The 21982-nt window shown below is 36.7% G+C and overlaps 1 protein-coding gene and 1 long non-coding RNA gene across 4 annotated transcripts; both read right to left on the bottom strand.

The window, feature by feature from the left end:
- Positions 1-111: 111 nt before the first annotated feature.
- On the bottom strand, positions 112-21773 carry LOC111212346. Of its 3 annotated transcripts, none has more exons than XR_007322334.1 (9): positions 21651-21773; positions 21335-21554; positions 2001-2207; positions 1814-1904; positions 1608-1693; positions 1218-1499; positions 770-1130; positions 530-681; positions 112-454 (listed from the first exon to the last, which is right to left on the bottom strand). It is a non-coding gene; the product is annotated as an uncharacterized LOC111212346 (long non-coding RNA). The 3 variants fall into 3 exon arrangements; XR_007322333.1 differs by lacking the exons at positions 21335-21554; positions 21651-21773 and adding exons at positions 2361-2580; positions 2677-2819 and having other exon boundaries at positions 2001-2274; XR_007322332.1 differs by lacking the exons at positions 21335-21554; positions 21651-21773 and adding exons at positions 2361-2580; positions 2677-2819.
- On the bottom strand, positions 11019-12956 carry LOC125585429 (cell division cycle 20.2, cofactor of APC complex-like). Its single transcript, XM_048754462.1, has one exon. The coding sequence runs from the start codon at positions 12925-12927 to the stop codon at positions 11608-11610; it is 1320 nt and encodes a 439-aa protein (XP_048610419.1). The 5' UTR covers positions 12928-12956; the 3' UTR covers positions 11019-11607.
- Positions 21774-21982: the final 209 nt, after the last annotated feature.

The following is a 21982-nucleotide window of genomic DNA, read 5'->3' as shown; positions in this document are numbered from 1 at the left end:
AAAAAGACTGAACGTCTAGGCGACATATATCTCAATTCGGCATTAGTAGTTTGGTTAAGGTTCAATCTGTATATGTGCTGCCGTGTTTTTTTTGTTATCTAGCATACAAAATATTTTGTCAACCGGCCCTTTTTATATTAAATCTTTAAAACTGTTCTCCTCATGGAGTTAGTTAGCCGTAAATGGCAAAAAAATCTGGAAATTTGAAAAAAATATAAGAGTCTGAAGTAGAAAATGCAAAGTAAGTCCTGAAATTGTAAAGACACAGAAGCAGACTTGGGTTAACACTTAACAGCTTTGTAACTTCAATGGCGGGAGCGTTTACGGCCACCCTCTTTGCCTTCAACACCGGATGGATATGGTTCATTGGCTTTATCCCAACCTTGTAGGTGACAGATGCGGATGGTTCACCACCTTCCTCTTGAACAAATGGTGCTTCATTGGTATTGAAAATCTGTGCAACAGTTCCACTTGTGTTAGTTTGACATGATTAAGTTGATAGCGTTATGAAAACTATATATTTTCATACCTCGGGTTGATGTGATTAACGATTGCAAAAACAGTGAAAGTACGGTGGTTCGAGGTGAAATTGAATGGTTTCACACGTATCTGAAATACAAAATATTTTCCAGCTAGTTCTTTCAGGCATTGTGGGAGTTCCTCACCTCCACCAACATTCATCTGCAGTTGTAGCCATGTTTAGGCAAGTACAGAGCTTTGCTGGCAATTGGATATGATCAATTAAAGCTGTGTTAAGAAAGTTACAAACCTCATCTAGAGTCAGAACAGCTGCATCTTTCTTAGTGAGTTTAAGCATCTCTCTGTCGAACACCACAAAATTAGCAATATCATTTCCATCATCAACCAATAACTTAACACGGTACTTGGAATAAAGATTGGCATTAAAAATCGTAATGATATGAATTGTCTATTATTTTATGCATTTATAATTTTAAAAATACTCAATTTATAACTTCGGTAACGTTCGGATTAACACATCGGTTTCAATGGAGAGAAGTCCCTGCTTTTTCAAGCTCCCTGCTGCATCCAGAGAAAGAGACGAAAGACCAGCCATTTTGTTGCAACACCTCAACAACTCGAGCTTTGCAAATAAAATCAGCTTCATGTGTCTTCACCAAGGCAGTAGATAAACTGGTTAATAATTATTATCTGAAACTCAAAACACATTTTAACTTTCTTGGAACCAAGAATATTACCTGGTCGTCAGAATTGGAGATGAACTTGTTAAAATCTCCTATTGAGACAACTTCCTTCTTTTTTATCTCTTCGTCTTTGGTATCGGTACTTGGGAAAACTTCTCCAAATGGGCCTTCTAAGCTGGAACCAGATGGCATAATACGTCAAGTAACCACAAGACTAATTATTAGTTCAACCGAAACATCTAATGAGTTGATAGCTGGCTGTGAACTCTGTGATGGCTTGAAGGACTAGGTCAAAATAAAATTTCGTTGCTGGTGTTGAGCTGAGGTATAGGTTACCTGCAAGATTGTTCGTAATTCATATGGTGGAAAAACCTTAAACCACGCATAAGTATATAAATTGACAAACAATGTTCAATATGATGACTGAGTTAACAGTTTACAAACCTCCAAATATTTTGGGATTCACAGTAGTGACCACCATGACAGACTCTGCCCTTTCACCTGAGTTAAAGAGACCCTAAACACTGCTCCTGCATCATCCCACAAAGATAGATACACAACAACCCTCTTGTTATGGAAATTGAAATAATTTATTACGATAAAGATGACCTCTGAAAAAGTCAAACAAATTCACGGTTTTGGTTACTTACGGTTCAATCACGAAACGAACAACAACTTGACTCGTCACTGTAGCGTCCTTCAGGTCCAAACTTTGGACAGATTGAAATTGCCCAACAACAACTGCGATGTGATGAACAAATTGAATTAATGCATTTTTATCCACAACATGTATATGACGTAAACAATTAAAAACCAAACTTTTACAGAGTAACAAACCAGGGAGTTCTAAATTAGTGTTAGCGAGAGCTTGAAAAGGGTCAAACTTCCGCAGCATGAATTTCTCTAGGTTGATGATGAGAGCATTCTCGATTACTTCATCAATGGTGGTTTGGGGGATGAACCAGATCACAAAAGGGTGTTCCGTAATCTTGTACATATTTGTACATCTTGCAACTTCAAATCATGAGACTCTCACGACTGAACCTGCTCGCAAAGACGGATGGTAATAAGGGGCGCGACCAACAAGAATGAACCCATGTATCTCCGATTTCTGCAATTAGATATCTAAGACTTAGATCATCGGCTATTTTTCAAAATAAAAGATAAAAAAGAAAAAGACGCTTCTGGTTACAATACCTTCTCATAAAGGAGGAGTAGAATAATTCCCATGAATTCACCTTGCTTCTTGATGTTTTTCGAGTCCAAAAATGGAGGCGACGACAACCAATGGTCTGGGCAGATCTACCGAGTCGGAGAGGGTCGAAGGTGGAGTGCACAAGAACAATATCGGAGGAAGCCATCTCTGATAAACTGATGGTGGTTCTGAGGGTCAATCATCCTCACAAGCCGCTCATATCTATAGATATCAGGTGAAGGAAATAGAGGAGTCAACATCATGACTGGGTTTAATGTGATTAACAATGATTCCCGAATTAAAAGCAATACAACGAACCTCAGAGGAGGTGAAGAGATAATGTCAGGGGAGGTTTAGAGATGAGAAGAGAAGAGGTAGTTTTCCAGATCATGAAATGATAAAACGGCGGTTTGAGTTCTGTAAAGAAGGAAGGGAACGATGAAGCCCTAATCTCGGATGAACACGCATTAACGAAACCAAACTCGAAAAGCACAAACCAGATCCAACTTAACCGGCACAAACTAATAACCTATTCGTTCTAAATAAACCGAGATTAAGTGGGACCCACATGCTTTATGGGATGCATACGTGGACAGCCTTAGAGCTTCTCAAACCTTAGTTTCTAGGTAAAATGTTCACTTAAAAAAATGTAAAATCGGAAAGAGAAGGACGCGAGGTTCTCTGCAAATACTTTGCAAGAACTTGTTAAGATATTAAAAAATTTATTAAAACTAAAACATTTACAAACGTTTTAATTTTTTTTATAAAAATAAGGCGTTGTAAGATATTTTTTATAAAGTTTATTTAACGGTTTTTATCAAAAACTTTTATAAACTTTTATTTTTATAAAGTTTACAAATTTTATTTTAAATAAAAACGTTTTACGAAATTTTATTTTTTTATTTTTTTACAAACATTTTTAAAAGGTTAAAATTAAAAATTTTAATTTTATTATACAGAATAATTAAAAGTATAAAAAAGTTTAAAAAAGTATAAAAAAAGTTTAGTTAAAAATTTAATAAAAAAGAAAAGTGCATACACGTTTTAGGGAAGTTAGAATATTACAAATATTTTTTTTTTGATATTTTTACAAGGCAAATTGACCTATACATGTTTTAGAAAAGTTAGAGAATTATAAATAATTTTAGAATATTTTCAAAACTGAAGTTTTCATAATTTTCACCAAAATCAGGTGTTTTTTTTTAATTCTTACATTTCACTTTCTACACTACGTAGAATCAAAAAAAAATCTCATAAACAGATTCTACCTCATATAGCCATTTAAATATTGTCTAGATTTTACATTCATAGAATTTTAAAATACCTCATAAAAGTAGAAATTGCATTCGTTAAAAAATATCTAACTTTACAATTATTAGAATTTGCTTTCCCAATATTTAGGAATTTAATTAAAAGTAGATGGTTTGTTCTAGAAAAATAGATGAACTTGTTTTTAGTAGAATGTAATTAAAATTTTGTTTATCAAATTTTTCAACAAAAAAAAACAAGTTACCAGTTTGTTCATATGAGTGTTTTATCAAGAGATAATTGGCGTCCATATACCCAGAGACAAACATAATTTTCATTCTACCATGATGGTGACTAAAATAATTTCGTTTACAATATTACCCCTCTAACCTATAACTCGATTCATGTGCAGTGTCTGGTCAGTGTCAGTCTAGGGATAAAAAAATCATGTCTTTATCCAGCAAATAAACCAATTGATTTAACTCTTCTATTTTTTCTGAAAAAACGTAAACATTAGGCAAATAAATCATGTTAGTAATTCCAAAATATGTTTGTTTATTAGTCTCGATTCTAGTATACATTTTTTCATACATGGTTTGTTACTTAATAAATTGGTAGATATATGATTTGCGAGTTGATACATTTTTTGATAAACTGTTTGTTATCTGATAAATTATTTTGTTACATGGTACATAGACTTGTTGTTATCTGATAAAATATTTGTTACCTGGTATATGTTATGTTACCTGCTATATAGATTCGTGAAGCATGATTCATCTGCCATGGTTGTATCCTGGGACTCCATATTCGTACGGTCCCGTCTTACTAACGGAGCAATTATTTAGAGTTAAGGAAAGAGATTATATCTCGACTCTATGTCCGTTTGCGAATACGATTTCTTATCGTTCTTGTATTCGTTTTTTACAACCGTCTATTTTCCTTAACATCGCTTTTATTATATCGTTTATGTCAGTCCGGTTTTCTAGCTTCTACAATCTTAACTTTAATTTTGCTTTCTATCTAAAGCGTTAATCCGGTTGAAACGATTTATAAAACGGTGTTTCAAACCGTGTTTGAGATTTTCTTTCTAGCATCTCTGCGAAACGTTTGTTACTTATCTCATAAACGGTTTGCATTTTGCTCTGTAGCACTACCGAAAAACGTTTATTGATATACGATTCATAGAAACCTTTTCTGGTTTTATTGAAACGATATTTGCGATTTGCTATATGCTTATCCGCGAAACGTTTCTTTGTTCTTCTGTAAACGTGTTTGTGATTTGCTTTATAGCACTTCCCCAAAACGTTTCTTATTTATTTCATAACACTCTACGGATTCTTTTCTAGCATTATCTCAAAACGTTTTTGATACATTCTTAAAACGTTATTAAAATGATTCATTTCCACGAATGCTTATAAAGCAAGTTTGTGAAACAATCCAAAAGTCTACACAAAACAGTTTCTGCAAACGTTTTTCTAAGCGAGTTTGCAAAATATTTTTCCAGACTGACATTGATATGATTTGGTTCAAACACCAAAAATGACCATTGATTTTAAACTATTATTTTCTTTAAAATAATATGTTATTTTTTGTTTGGATATTAATCCGTTTTCATGTTTTCTCTACACAAAAATGACGAACGATAACAACACCCCCGTTGACACCACCAATGTCACTCAGACTCCCTCAACGTTGCAGCAACTGATGCAACCATAACAACCGCTGGAGCCAACACAGCATCAACCGCTGCAGCAACAACAACAACTACCCTTCCAGTGGGTAATGCTGCTGATGAAACCACACGCCGTAGCCTATTCAGTGCTGGTCTTTATCAGACGGGTTCAGTTTCAAGAACCACAAGTGGTCCGGTGGCAGTTCAAACTCCTCCGTCTGTGCCTAGCGTGATCACTCAAGGATTGATGCCAGACAAGTTTGATGGCAAAGGCTTCAAAACGTGGCAGAAGACGATGTTGTTCTTCCTCACAACACTGAAGTTGGACAAATTCATCCAGGAGGACAATCCCCTAGTTCCTTACGGGATTGATGATGTGCACACTCTCGCAAGTGTTGACATCTTTGTGCATTCCGACTTTGTTTGCAAAGGATACATCTTGGGCCGCCTCATTGACCCATTGTACCGAGTCTGTTGTGAGATTCCCACTACGAAAGAGCTGTGGAGATCCCTGGACAAGAAGTACAGAGGTGAAGACGCTGGCTGCCAGAAGTATGTGGTTGCAAAGTTCCATGACTTCAAAATGGTGGATTCAAAACCCATCATGGATCAGGTGGAAGCGTTTCAGGTTATATGCCATGAAATCGCTGCTGGAAGAATGTCCATCTGCGAGACATTCACAACTCTTAGCTTCATTGAAAAGCTTCCTCCAAGCAATGCAGATTTCAAAAACTACTTGAAGCACAAGAAGAAGAAAATGGGGCTCGAGGAATTCATCATGAGGCTTCAGATGGAATCCAGAAACCGAACTGCTGACAAGGTCACTGCTAAGGAGCATAGTGTCAACATGGCTGAGCACAAAGACAAAGGAAAGTCACACACCCATTCTCATGTCAAGCCTTCCAAAACTGTTGCAGCCCTGAAGGCTTCTGGAAAAAACTTCAAGAACAAAGGCATTGAAATCAATGCAAATGTGGAGAAATTCAAGGGGAAGTGCCACTACTGCCACAAAGTGGGACACAAGACTGCTGAGTGTCAGCAAGATCATAGATTAGAAGCATCAAGCGATCTCACTGAGGAGGATCTCGTTTCAATGGTGAATGAGGCCAACATGGTTGAAGGCAACAACCCAAAGGAATGGTGGTATAACACAGGAGAGACCACCCACATTTGCACTGATAGGGCGATGTTCAACACTTATCAGAAAAGCAAGACTCAAGAGAAGCTGTTCATGGGGAACACTGCAGTCTTCAAGATTGAAGGCCACAACAATGTGGTTCTGAAGATGACATCTGGACGTGAAGTCACTCTGATGAATGTGAAGCATGTGCCTAACATGAGGAAGAACTTGGTCTTGGGAACCTTGCTCAGCAAGAATGGATTCGCCACAAGTCTTTAAGCGGACAAGCTCGTGATTAAGAAGAATGAGATGTATTTGGAAAAGGGGTATGTTCAGGATGGACTTGTTACAATGAATGTAATGACAGTCCCTTAGAAAGTTGTAGCTCCAAAAGTTTCAATGAATAAGAAAAAGCCACTTGCTTATTTGGTTGAGTCTTTTAATATATGACATGAAAGATTAATGAAAACTACAAATCTATACAAAGATTAATGAATTTAAATTTAATTCCCAAATGCAAAACAAGTAAACAAAAATGTAAAGTATGCGTACAAGTTAAGCTCACAAAAACGCCATCACCTCATGTTGAAATAACTAATAAACCTCTAGATTTAATTCACTCCGATTTATGTGATTTAAAATACATACAAACTAGAGGTGGTAAAAAGTACTTTGTGACCTTCATAGATGACTGCACAAAATATTGTTATATATATTTACTACATAGAAAAGATGAAACCTTTGAAAAATTCAAAGAATTTAAACTCGAGGTCAAAAATTAGCTTAAAACAACTATTAAAGTAGTTAGAAGTGACAGAGGAGGTGAGTATGATGGTCCATTTAATGCATTTTGTAAAGAACATGGACTAATACATCAAACTACAGCTCCTTACTCACCAGCATCTAATGGAGTTGTTGAACGCAATAATTAAACTCTAAAGATATGATGTATGCAATGTTGCCGGAATCTGGGTTACCCCTGAACATGTGGGGAGGAAGCATTGCTTACCACTAATTATATCCTCAACAAAATTCTCCACAAAATAACTGGTAAAACTCCATATGAATTATGTAAAGGTAGTTTACCTTCGTATAAATACCTTAAAGTGTGGGGGTGCTTGGCAAAAGTTGTGGTACCACCACCATGAAGGGTCACTATTGGACCTAAAACTGTGGATTGCATCTTCATCGGATATGCACATAATAGTGGTGCATATCAATTTCTGGTACATAAATCTGAAATATGAGACATTCATGTCAATACAGTTATGGAATCAAGAAATGCATCTTTCTTCGAAAATATTTTTTCATGTAAGGAAAAACAATGTTCAAAACAAACTCGAAAAGAAAGAGACAACGACTAAGACTCAGAACCTGAGACAAATGTCAAGATTTCTATAAATGATATTTCTGGAAATGAAGAAAAAGATGAACTTCGAAGGAGCAAAAGAGCTTGAAAGGAAAAAAAATTTGGTAAAGATTTCCTAATGGCATTTTTAGTAGAAAATGTTCCAAAAAATTTGGCAGATGCAATGACTTCACTTGAAGCTCCATTTTGGAACGAATCTGTCAGAAGTGAATTTGATTCTATCATGCAAATTTATACATGGTACATAACAGATTTACCACCTGGCTGCAAAGCATTAGAAAATTGATGGATAATGACACGAAAACCTGGTGAAAAATATAAATCTAGGCTTGTAGTTCAAGGATTCCGACAAAAGGGAGGCTTTGACTATTTTGATACATATTCTCGAGTAACGAGAATATCAATAAGACTGATGATAGAAATCGCAGCCTTAGGAGACCTAGAAATCCATCAAATGGATGTAAAAACCGCTTTTTTAAATGGTGATTTAGAAGAGGAAATTTACATGAAACAACCTGAGAGTTTTGTCGTTCCTGGGCAGGAAGACAAAGTATGCCGACTTGTAAAGTCACTTTATGGGCTTAAACAGCTCCTAAACAATGGCACGAAAAATTTGACAGTACAAATATGTCAAATGATTTCAAAATAAATGAATATGACAAATGCATATACTACAAAACTACCAAAAATGGGTATGTTTTGCTATGTCTATATGTAGATTATATGCTCATTATTGGAAGCAATAAAGACATTATCAATCAAACAAAGAACATGCTCAAACAGAAATTTGAGATGAAAGAATTGAGATTAGTAGATGTAATTCTCGGGGTTAAAGTCACAAGAAATTCAAACAGAATTATCTTAACTCAATCTCATTATACTCAAAAAAATATTAGAGAGATTTAAAAATTACTCTAATAGTACGGAAAAAACTCCGTTAAATCCCCAAATTCACTTGACAAAGAATTCAGGTGAAGCGGTTTCACAAAACAAGTATGCACGTGTGATCGGAAGTCTCATGTACTTGACTAATTGTACAAGACCAGATCTAGCGCATGCTGTAAACATACTTAGTCGATATACAAGTAATCCAGGTCATACACACTGGAAAGCTATAACGAGAGTACTCAATTACTTGCGCTACACCAAAGATTTTGGGTTTCACTATGGTAAAGAACCATCAGTTTTAGAACGATACAATAATGCTAACTGGATCTACCATGGAATCTGAGTTCATAGCCTTAGACAAAGCAGCAGAAGAAGCTCAATGCCTGAGAAATTTTTTTGGAAGACATTCCTATGTGGGAGAAACCTGTGGCAGCTATACGCATACATTGTGATAGTCAATCAGCTATAGCTCGGGCTCAAAGTAATCTCTACAATGGTAAATCTCGTCACAAAGGAAGACGGCATAAAACCATTAGACAACTTATCTCAACTATTGTAATCACAATAGACTACGTCAAATCGGCTGACAACCTAGCGGATCCATTTACTAAAGGTTTTCCACGAGATGTTGTTGCTAAATCATCAAAAGGAATGGGTTTAAAGCCTATAACGAACGAGGATGCTTGATTGCAACCCTACCTATCATGACTGGAGATCCCAAGACGTAGTTTCAAAAGGAAAACAAAATCAAACAGAATCTAACCAAAGCACTTGAGACAAAGTAGTCTCTTCTCAGCTCCTAAGATGATAAAAGTGCTAACAAATGTAAGAAGGATACACATAAGCTTTTAATGATTCCATAGCTTCTAAAGTGAAGTATTACCCAATAGTTTTCATGGTCAATCACCTAATGAGTGTGAAATGGGGCCGTTATTAGGAGAATGAATGCAAGGTAATATTCTCTAAGTTCACTCATGAAAACCAGGAATAGTTCAGGGCCACAATGAACATAATAGAGAACTAAGTCCTACGAGAAAATGAAGCTGCGTTATGCATGTTGTATCGGTCTACATAAAACACTGGTTGGTTCAAAACATCATGTTCATCTGGTAAAGTAAACACGACAGATATTAACTATGAGTGGTTCAAGGCTTAAAAATGCCACCAACTCAAACACAGTGAATTTTTCGTAAACACTCTCGATAAGTCTGTTTAATCTAGTCAGGATTAGAATGAGTATAGTTTTTAGAGTCTATCGAGTCTTCATTTAGTCTGCATATGTTTAAAGTCATTTTTATTCAAGTGGGAGATTGTTGGGTCAATTATTTAAAGTCCAAGGCTTATAAAAATAATTGTAAATCAGTGAAAAGAAATGGCCCATTAGTGGCCTTATCGATTAAATGAAGAGAAGATTAAGCTTGTCCCACATCGGGGAACAAAAGCTTATGGGAGTAGTTTATATATGTTCCCATGACATAAGGGTGTAAACGACTCAGGGAGAGAGGGAGGCTCTCCACAAGCGTGTCGCCGCTGTCCTACTGGCTCGGGTCTTGGTGGAGGGCCTTCTACCCAATAAGGTTCTTTTTGGACCAAGTTAAGCTCAACGTTTTGTCATTCATTTTGGGAAAAAACAACGTGCAATTTAATTTAAAACGACAAGTAGTTTGTCTAGAAAATAAAAACATCATGCATTTTATCCTCTCGAAAGTTTTAAAGGAGATAAGAGAGAGTCTTGGGAATAAGTTTCACAACTCAACTTCCCTCGATCTCCGCGATATTCTCGCTCACGTGCAGCAGCTGTTGCTGGAAGTGGGGCTTCTCCTTCTCTTTAAATATCGACTCTCCTCCTCCTTCATTTCCAATCTTTTTTTCACATCAAAACATATAGCAAAAATTCCCTTAGCGTAAGTCATAAATACGAGAGTGTTTCGTAGAGTTTATAGTTCGATAGGGCGATCACGAGTGAAGCGTGATTCGTCGGCCATGGTTGTATCCTGGGACTCCATATTCGTACAGTCCCGTCTCACTAACAGAGCGAATATTTAGAGTTAAGGAAATATATTATATCTCGATTCCATGTTCGTTTGCGAATACGATTTCTTATCGTTGTTGTATTTGATTTTTACAATCGTCTATTTTCCTTAACATCACTTTTATATCATCGTTTATGTGAGTCCGGTTTTCCGGCTTCTACGGTATCAAGTTAGGTAGTGATTGTGTCCAAGATTATAAGATATTAGGTATTATCAGTGCCATGCATTCACATAATCTAATTTCTTAAAACAAATTATTAGAATAGGTGTGATATGCATACACATATTAGGCTTTGTCTGTTCTTTCTCCGGAAACTGAGAAGGTTTTGGTTTTTGTTTATTGGATGATCAATGGTGAATCCTTTGGGATTCTTTTTATTGACCTTTGTTTATATCATGTAGCTTTGAAAAATGAATATGTGGCATTTCTGATCTTTCCGCAACAACAACAAATAAAATTTCAAAAGTAGGCTAGGCTATACTGCTTGTTGATACTTTACCATTCCGCTCTGCCTCCTTTGCCTGTTTTTGGAAACTGTTGCATTGCATCTGGAGTCATTTGTAGACGGTAACTTTATGTGGTTTGAGAATATGTCACTCGAATTTGTAGTGATTTGTCCTTAGTAGGTTAGCGTGAAATCGTTTCTTGAGAGGCTAGTTCGCTTGGAAGTTTACTATATACAATATAGTGGACAACTTTGATCTATGTATGATTGTCGTTCCTTTTATTCAAAGCACTATATTTTTCCATACAGTAACCAAAGTTTGATCTCGAACAAATAAGGAAGCGAGGTTAAACGATATGGACAACTGAAACATATGTTTGACTCAACAACTTTGATTAGAAAAGTTTACTTGGAAATACAAGAAAGAAAAAAAAAATTCTGTAACGATTAATGGCTTTGTTGTTATGACAGTTTCAACGGATACGAGTCACGGGAGAAAATGGCTCATGGGCTGCTTTCTGATCAGGTTTTTTGGCAGTGTCTGGCATTCCAAAAACATCCCAAAACCTCAAACTCTCGTCTCCTGCAGCTAAAGCAACGGTAGAGCCATCAGGACTCTGTGTCATATACAGAACTCTTGATGCATGGCCAGTGAGCTCAGCCATTTTCACCAAGGATGGGTACTTCCAAAGTGCAAGGTGGTTCTGAGAAAACCCATGTGAGCTAAGCAACTCTCTGTCATTCTTGCTCCACAACAAAGCACACACTTGGGATCCTGTGTCTACAGAGTTCAAGCAAGCTCCGGTGTGAGTGTTCCAGAACTTGATCGCCCCATCTGTTCCACCACCACCAGTTGCAAGCAAATTCGATTGGAAGGGGCACCAAGCAAGAGCTTTCACGGCAGAAGTATGTTCCTCAAGCCTGTGCAGCCATCTCGAAGACGCAGAAGAGCGATCCCATACGTGAACCACATTATCGTTGCCACCACTAGCAAGCTGCATTCCAGAACCTGACCACTTGAGTCCACAAATCTCTCCAGTGTGACCTCTGTAAGTTCCCACAACATGCGACCTGATCCTGACATCGATGTTGATAATGTTCCCGTCCATTCCTCCGGTTGTGAGGATGTGATTGTTCCATGCAAGTGATCCTACTCTAGAGTGGTGGACACCGTTCAAAGTTCTTATCATGCGGATGGATGAAGAATCCCAAAGCTGGACTTGAGAGTTGTTGAGGCCAAGTGCAACGTGGGAACCATCAGGTGCCCAGCTTATGCTTGTGATGGGTCCTTGGTCTTCCTCAATGGTCATGAACTCGGATACAGAGCCGGTAGAAGCATCCCAGAGGCAAAGAGTGTGGCCCAAGGCAATAGCTAAGACGTTACGAGAACCCCAGTCAAGCAAGTTGAGGTAGAAGTCGTCAAGAATGTTAGGAGCATCCAAGACTTTGCTACAAGACTGAGGAATGCGTCGGCGGCGAGGCTTTAGAGGTTGTTGGTGAAGAGAAGCAGAGTGATAATGAGAGTGGAGAGGAGGTTGAGGTTTGTTCCTGAAGGCGAGAATACGGGTGCGGTTGAGACCGAGCGTTTCCGCCAAACGCTTCCTGTAAGCCTCTTTGGAGGGTGAAAGCTCCCGCGCTTCTTTTTTTTTGCCGTCTCTTGCTTCGATTAGGGCTTCGGTGAGGGCGTGATGAGCAAAGTCGAAATCCATAGCTGATCTGTTCGGTATGAATCTGTCCAGATTTTCCTTGGGAATCTTCCGACCATGTTCCTTCCAGTTCATACCTGCATTCATTATTACCAAATATAGAAAGATGTGGGCCCGTTGCACTATTTGCACAGTAAATTTCTTTCTATATATACGAACGTTTTCGTTCATTGTAAACGCACATCAACCTTCTCTTCTCTCTCTAATAAACTCTTTCTATCAGTGTTAAAAATTCTACGGATATAAAATTTCGCCCTTATTCAAATTCCTGCGATACAATAAAATTCCAGTTCTTTTTATAACAAGTTATTAGCACGATCACTCTGCGATTCGGTAAAATTTATTTGTATCATTTATACCCTGTTATAATGTTCGGTATACCGCATCTACTATTATTTATATCATGTTATAATGGCCGGAATACCGCTTATATTATTTACTAGTAATTTAATTTATTTATTGGTCGGCCGAACCGCCTTATATTTTGTTTATTATTTATTGGTCGGCCGAGCCGCGTTATATCCTGTTTACTATTTATTGGTCGGCCGAGCCGCCTTATATTCTGTTTATTATTAATTGGTCGGCCGAGCCGCCGTATAATTTATTTATTACTCTGCATTGATCGGCTGAGCCGTCGCATGATTTGTTGTCATAACATAAATATTTCATTGCCATAATTTTTACTTTTATGAAATTTTATAGATTTGATTGACTGTTTAATACGATATTTTCAGACTGATTTTTAGTGCACTCGATTTAACCCCAACGGTCACAAAGAAAAATTTTCAAAAATTTCTTCTTTCTCCAATGGTCATGAACAGTAATTTTCATCTATAAATACAACTCATTTTCACTCCATTTCATCATCCAAAAAATTTCATCTTCTCTCAAAAATTTTAAATCGCTCTCCTCCGATTCTCATTTCAAGAAAGATGATTCGCGCACTTTTGTTTTTATGTGCCATTTTTATTTGTGTTTCTATTTATGGTTTATTCGTTGGAGAATTTACTCCGAGTGAATTTAAGATGAATATCGGTTTAATTTTCTTTACATCGCTTCTCCTTGTAATTGCTTGCATGATTAATGTAAACGGTTCCTTTTAATATTAATAATATTCTAATAATCGAGAAACTTCAGTTTCCGGCATCGGAAGTAACTAGGACAAACTACACGGCATGGGTTACAAACATGGAGCTTCATCTAGATTCCGAGGAAATACTCGGAACAATAAAAGACGGCAATATATCAACCTCTCATGAAAAGGCTAAGGCCGTGATATTTCTGAGAAGGCATCTAGATGAAAATCTTACGCATGATTATGCGAGAACCAAAGATCCCTTAGATCTTTGGAAAGCTCTGAAGGAGAGGTTTGATAACCAAAAGAAAATTACTCTCCCCCATGCACTCGATGAGTGGAAAAATCTACGATTTCAAGATTTTGAAAAAGTGGAAACGTACAATTCCGCTATATTGAGAATAGCCTGTCTCGAAAGAAGAAATGCTCGAGAAAACTTACCAAACGTTCCACAAAAATCATTATGTTTTACAAGAACAATATAGAAATTGTGGGTATACGAGGTTCTCTGAACTCGCTGTGGCGCTTATAATAGCGGAGAGAAATAATGAACTCCTCATTAAAAACCACAATGCCCGACCCACGTGAACCAAAGCATTTCCTGAGGTAAATGCAACAGATATAAAAAATCCGGAAAAAGGAAATTATTCCTATCGTGGGCGTGGTCATGGCCGTGGTCACAATCGTGGTTTTGGTCGTGGTCGTGGTTATCGATTTAACCGCAACCATGAAAGGAGTAACAACCCAAGAGGAAGGGGATCCAACACATGGAATCGATCTGATCGGGTAAAAGGGAAAGAAACCCAAGAAAACCCTACTCATAAAAATGAGAACGTCTGTTACAGATGTGGATCGAAGGGACACTGGTCTCAAGTATGTCGAACTCCTCGGCATCTATGCCAATTGTACCAAGAATCTATTAAAGGCAAGGCAAAGGAAGTAAATCTCAATGAACACCTTGTGGGTACAACATCGACATACCTCGAATCCTCTGACTTTATGGGAGATTTCGACGAGGCCACTCATCAAAATAATTGAAGTGCTTGTACTGATCAAGCTTAATAATGCCTAGTGATGCCATAAAATATTATGTATTTCACTTTCAAAATAATGTTGTATTTCAAAATATCTAATGTATAATTATTGTGTACTTGTTATTGATGCATAATATGTTTACTTATGAAAGTTTATTTTCTTTATTAATATTAACTGTGTGTTACAGAAATGGATAAGAAAGCAAATGGAACAACAACTAAACAAATTGGTAGAGAAGTTTGCATACCAGATAGTGGCACAACGCACACTATACTGAAGGATAAGAGATATTTCTCTACTTTAAAGTCAGTAAAAATGACTATAAACACAATATCAGGTCCTACAGACCTGATCGAAGGAATTGGCAAGGCGAACTTTATGTTGCCTAATGGAACAAAGTTTTCCATAGATAATGCCTTATATTCTCCAAATTCTAAGAGAAATTTGTTGAGTTTCAAAGATATATACCGTCAAGGGTATAACACTCAGTCTGCAACTGAGAATGGAAAGAAGTATTTGTATATAACTTCTGAAAAATCAGGCAAAGGCCTTGTACTGGAAAATTTCCAGAACTTCCTTCTGGATTGCATCACACTTATATTGATGCTATAGAATCACATCTTGTGATCAAAAGAAATCCAGAAGATGTTACATTATGGCATGATCGCCTTGGTCATCCAGGCACTACAATGATGCGAAAAATCATTGAAAGCTCACATGGTCATTCAATAAAAACCCAAGATATATACCAAAGTAATAAAATGACATGTGATGCGTGTGCTCTTGGGAAATTAATCATAAGACCATCACCAACCAAAATTGACAAAGAATCACCAAAGTTTTTGGAAAGAATCCAAGGTGATATTTGTGGACCAATACATCCACCGTGTGGACCATTCTACTACTTTATGGTATTAATCGATGCATCGAGTAGATGGTCACATGTTTGTTTGTTATCATCTCGAAATATGGCATTTGCGAGATTTCTAACTCAGATAATCAAATTAAGAGCACAGTTCTCAGATTATCCAATTAAAAGAGTTAGATTAGATAACGCTGGTGAATTCACATCCCAAGCTTTTAATGATTATTGTATGGTATCAGGGATTGAAGTAGAGCATTCTGTTGCTCATGTTCATACACAAAATGGTTTGGCAGAATCATTAATTAAACGGCTGCAACTAATTGCAAGGCCATTGATCATGAGATCAAAACTCCCAACCTCTGTATGGGGACATGCTATTTTGCATGCAGAAGCACTAATTCGGATAAGACCAAGTGCATACCATAGATATTCCCCATTACAGTTAGCATTTGGAAAAGAACCAAATATCTCTCATCTAAAAATCTTTGGTTGTGCGGTTTATATTCCAATAGCACCACCGCAACGTACAAAGATGGGACCGCAAAGACGGTTGGGAATATATATTGGCTATGATTCTCCATCAATAATAAGATACCTAGAACCACAAACTGGTGATGTGTTTACGGCACGATTTGCCGATTGTCATTTCAATGAGAAAGAATTCCCAACTCTAGGGGGAGACAATAAACAAGTAGGAAAAGAGATCAAATGGAGTGTACCATCGTTATTACACCTTGATCCTCCTACGAAACAGTCAGAACTAGAAGTTCGACGTATCATGCATTTACAAAATATAGCAAATCAGCTACCTGATGCATTTGCTGATACCAAAATGGTAACTAAATCACATATACCCGCTGCAAATACTCCTGCTCGTATTGAAATACCACAAAATGGTGGAACGGCAGTTGATACACGTGAATCAGGAACACGTTTAAAGCGCGGTAGACCTATTGGTTCAAAGGATAAACTTCCTAGAAAACGTAAGGAATGTGAAAAGCATGATACTCCCAAAATAACAGAAAATATTTTGGACGAAGAAAATTGTGAATCTAACGACAATATAAAGCATCTTGAATCTGAAGGAAATCATGAGATTTCTATCAATTACATCCATAATGGAAAGATATGGAAACGAAATGAGATGGATGATATTGATGACGTTTTCTCATACCTTTTAGCAAAGGAAATAAATGAAGAAAACGAAGATCCAGAACCAAAGTCCGTATATGAATGTCAAAAGAGACATGACTGGATAAAATGGAAAGATGCAATTCAAGTCGAACTAGATTCGCTTAACAAACGAAATGTATTCGGACCCAAAGATGTAAAACCTGTTGGGTACAAATGGGTGTTTGTCCGAAAAAGAAATGAGAAAAACGAGATTACAAGATACAAAGCTCGTCTCGTAGCCCAAGGTTTTTCTCAAAGGCCAGGAATTGATTATGAGGAAACTTATTCTCCTGTTATGGACGCAATCACATTTAGATTCCTGATGAGCCTAGCGGCCAATGAAAATTTAGAAATGCGTCTCATGGATGTCGTTACGGCATATTTATATGGATCATTAGATACTGATATCTATATGAGAATCCCAGATGGATTTAAAATGCCAGAAACGTTAAGTTCCAAACCTAAAGAGTTATGTGCAATAAAATTGCAAAGATCATTATATGGGTTAAAACAATCTGGACGAATGTGGTATAATCGTCTCAGTGAACACTTAACAAAAGAAGGATACACAAATGATCCTATATGTCCTTGTGTTTTCATAAAGAAAACAACATCCGGATTTGTGATAATCGCGGTGTACGTTGATGATCTTAATATTATTGGAACTCAAAACGAAATCCAAAAGGCATCAAACTATCTGAAAGGAGAATTTGAGATGAAAGATCTCGGGCAGACAAAATATTGTCTAGGATTACAAATTGAGCATTCTCGAAAGGGTATATTTGTACACCAGTCTACATATACCAAACGAGTATTGAAACGCTTTAACATGGATAAAGCAACTCCTCTTAGCACCCCGATGGTCGTTAGATCACTTAATGTTGAAAATGATCCGTTTCGACCATCTGAGGAAAATGAAGAAATACTTGGTCCTGAAACTCCATACTTAAGTGCAATTGGAGCTCTTATGTATCTTGCAAATTGTACTCGACCTGACATATCTTTTGCCATTAATCTTTTAGCGAGATTCAGTTCGTCTCCTACGCGAAGACATTGGAATGGAATTAAACATGTCTTTCGTTACCTTCAAGGAACAACTGATTTAGGCTTGTTTTATCCTAAAAGTTCAAAAGGTCAAATGATTGGTTTTGCAGATGCAGGTTATTTGTCAGATCCACACAAAGCTCGATCCCAGACAGGATATGTTTTTACAATTGGAGGCACCGCCATATCTTGGCGTTCTCAGAAGCAGACACTTGTTGCTACTTCTTCAAATCACGCTGAGATCATTGCACTCCATGAAGCAAGTAGAGAATGTGTATGGCTAAGATCAATAAGCCGACACATCTGTTCAAGCAGTGGGATTGACGAAAATACGGAGCCAACTATTCTATATGAAGATAACGCGGCATGTGTTGCTCAAACGAAGGAAGGATATATCAAAAGCGATAGAACCAAACATATACCTCCGAAGTTCTTCTCATACACTCAAGAGCTCGAGAAGAATAAAGAGATCGAAGTAGATATGTTCGATCATGCGACAATGCAGCCGACCTCTTCACAAAATCACTCCCTACCTCGGTATTCAGAAAACACATCCATAACATTGGGATGCGCCATCAGAAGGATCTATGACTGTTCATTCGAGGGGGAGCTTACGTAGTTGTACTCTTTTTACCTTACTATGGTTTTTCCCGTTGGGTTTTCCTGGAAAGGTTTTTAACGAGGCAACAAAGACGTTAAGCGAGAGCGGATAGTGACACCGGCCCCCAAGGGGGAGTGTTACGAAAGTCAAAAACAAGAGGAGGAGCCGTAATGTTTGAAAATATAAAAAAATATGGGGTCCGCTGCACTATTTGCACAGTAAATTTCTTTCTATATATACGAACGTTTTCGTTCATTGTAAACGCACCTCAACCTTCTCTTCTCTCTCTAATAAACTCTTTCTATCAGTATTAAAAATTCTACGGGTATAAAATTTCGCCCTTATTCAAATTTCTGCGATACAATAAAATTCCAGTTGTTTTTATAACACCATCGATTTTCTTTCCCGAATCTATCTTTCCTTTTTTTTTAATTAGGTCCTAACCTAACCTAACCTAACACACACTTTAGCTTCGGTTATGGTTTTTCTTTTTTACTCGCAACTTAACTTTGACACGTGTACTGATCTTGTCAACGATTAATGACTTCATGGCCCTTGTATTTCTTTTAGCAAAAGTGATTAATGCTTCATTATAAATCCAATTCGTAACATACTACTGTAAAATTAGTTAGAAAATTTGCCAAAACAGAACCAAAAACAGCATAGTTGTCTTTTTAATACAATAGCATCCAAGTTATCTCTTTAGTATAATTTTTTTTCATAATCTTAAAACTAACTCTTGATTAAGCAAATTAAACCCAAAACACAATTTAAAAGTTTAATTGAATTTTTATTTTTTATTTTTTACAAACATTTTTAAAACATTAAAATTAAAAATTTTAATTTTATTATACAGTTTAACTAAAAGTATAAAACTTTTTTTAAAAAAGTTTAGTTAAAAGTTTAATAAAAAAGAAAAGTGCATACACGTTTTATGGAAGTTTGAATATTACAAATATTTTTCTTTGATATTTTTTACAAGGCAAATCGACCTATACATGTTTTAGAAAAGTTAGGGTATTACAAATATTTTTAGAATATTTTCAAAACTAAAGTTTTCATAATTTTCACCAAAATCAGGTTTTTTTAATTTTTACATTGCACTTTTTACACTACGTTGAACCAAAACAAAAATCTCATAAACAGATTCTACCTCATGTAGCCATTTGAATAGTTTCTAGATTTTACATTCATAGAATTTTAAAATACCTCATAAAAGTAGAAATTGCATTCGTAAAAAACCTAACTTTACAATTATTAGAATTTGCATTCCCAATATTTGGGAGTTTAATTAAAAGTAGATTGTTTGTTCTAAAAAAATAGATGATCTTGTTAAATCTGGAATTCAATTTCTACTAACCCATTTTCTGTAGAAGACGAAATTTACTTTTAATAGAATGTAATTCAAATTTTAATTTATCAAATTTTTCAACAAAAAAAAACAAATTACCAGTTTGTGCATATGGGTGTTTTATCAATTGTTTTTATTTTTTTATAATTTTTTTATTCATAAAACTATTTATTTCATTAGGTTTTATAAATGGAAAGAGTAAAAAAAACAAAAAATGGATTAAAAAAGTTTTATACCAAAGAGACAATTATGATGTTTTTTGTTTCGTTTAGACAAATTCCCAATTAATTATTGGTTAAGTTAAACACCATCACATGACCCATAGGAGGGGTGGAGCGGAGGAGGGTTTGTGAATGCGGTAGTCGGTAGATCTCTTGAAGACTCACCTTTCAAAATGAGAGTTGGTTTTATTGATACTAGGTGCGGAGCAAGCACGGAGTTGTTGACAATGATTTATGTGATTTCCTATCAATCGTTGAGAGGCTGAGATTCTTAGAGAGAAACGGTTCCTTAGATGTCAAGTTAATAGGGTTGCATGAAATGTTGGCGTTGCAGTAAGAAATGAGTGGAAATTATACGGAATTTTACAACAGTTACGCAGTGTGTGTCGTGATGCCCATTCTGGAGGGTGGGAATATGTTGCTGCAATGGATCCCTTAAAGAGAAGATATAAGTTAGCTGGTTTTATATTTTAGTACATGGTACCTTTTTGAATTATTGGTTTTTAGTTATAGTTGAAGAGACCCCTAAACACTGTTCCTTCATCATCCTCTTGTTATGGAAATTGAAATAATTCATGGTTTTGGTTACTTACGGTTCAATCATGAAACGAATAACAACTTGACTCATCACTGTAGCGTCCTTCAGGTCCAAACTTTGGACAGATTGAAATTGCCCAACAACAACTGCGATGTGATGAACAAATTGAATTAATGCATTTTTTATCCACAACATATAATGACGTAAACGATTAAAAACCAAACTTTTACAGAGTAACAAACCAGGGAGTTCTAAATTAGTGTTAGGGAGAGCTTGAAGAGGATCAAACTTCCGCAGCATGAATTTTTCTAGGTTGATGACGAGAGCATTCTCGATTACTTCATCAATGGTGGTTTGGGGTATGAACCGGACCACGAAAGGGTGTTCCGTAATTTTTTGCATATTTGTACATCTTGCAACTTCAACAATAAAATCCTGAGACCCTCCTGACTGAACCTGCTCGCAAAGACGGATGGTAATAAGGTGCGCAGCGAGCAGGAATGAACCCACGTATCACCGATTTCTGCAATTAGAGATCTAAGACTTAGAAAATAAAAGATAGAAAGAAAAAAACGCTTCTGGTTACAATACCTTCTCATAAAGGAGGAGTAGAGTGATTCCCGTGAATTCACCTTGCTTCTTGATGTTTTTCGAGTCCAAAAATGGAGGCGACGACAACCAATGGTCTGGGCAGATCTACCGAGTCGGAGAGCGTCGAAGGCGGAGTGCACGATAACAACATCGAAGGAAGACATCTCTGATAAACTGACAGTGGTTCTGAGGTTCAATCATCCTCATAAGCCGCTCATATCTATAGATATCAGATGAAGGAAACAGAGGCGTCAACATCATGACTGGGTTTAATGTGATTAACAATGATTCCCGAATTAAAAGCAATACAACGAACCTCAGAGGAGGTGAAGAGATAACGTCAGGGAGGTTTAGAGATGAGAAGAGAAGAGGTAGTTTCCAGATCATGAAATGATAAAGCGGCGGTTTGAATTCTGTAAAGAAGGAAGGGAACGATATATGAAGCCTTAATCTCGGATGAACCACAAAAAGCTATGTTTCACGCATTAACGAAACCGAACTCGAAAAACACAAACCAGATCCAACTAAACCGGCCCAAACTAATAACCTATTTGCTCTAAATAAACCAAGATTAAATGGGACCCACATGCTTTATGGGATGCATACGTGGACAGCCTTAGAGCTTCTCGAACCTTAGTTTCTAGGTAA

The sequence above is a fragment of the Brassica napus genome, chromosome C4 (assembly GCF_020379485.1).
Source record: "Brassica napus cultivar Da-Ae chromosome C4, Da-Ae, whole genome shotgun sequence".
Lineage (NCBI taxonomy): Eukaryota > Viridiplantae > Streptophyta > Magnoliopsida > Brassicales > Brassicaceae > Brassica > Brassica napus.
This window is presented reverse-complemented; position numbering and strand designations above follow the sequence as displayed.

Bases quoted from the DNA above. Each gene is read 5' to 3' on its own strand.
- LOC125585429 (XM_048754462.1), bottom strand. From the start codon at position 12,927: ATGAATGCAGGTATGAACTGGAAGGAACATGGTCGGAAGATTCCCAAG.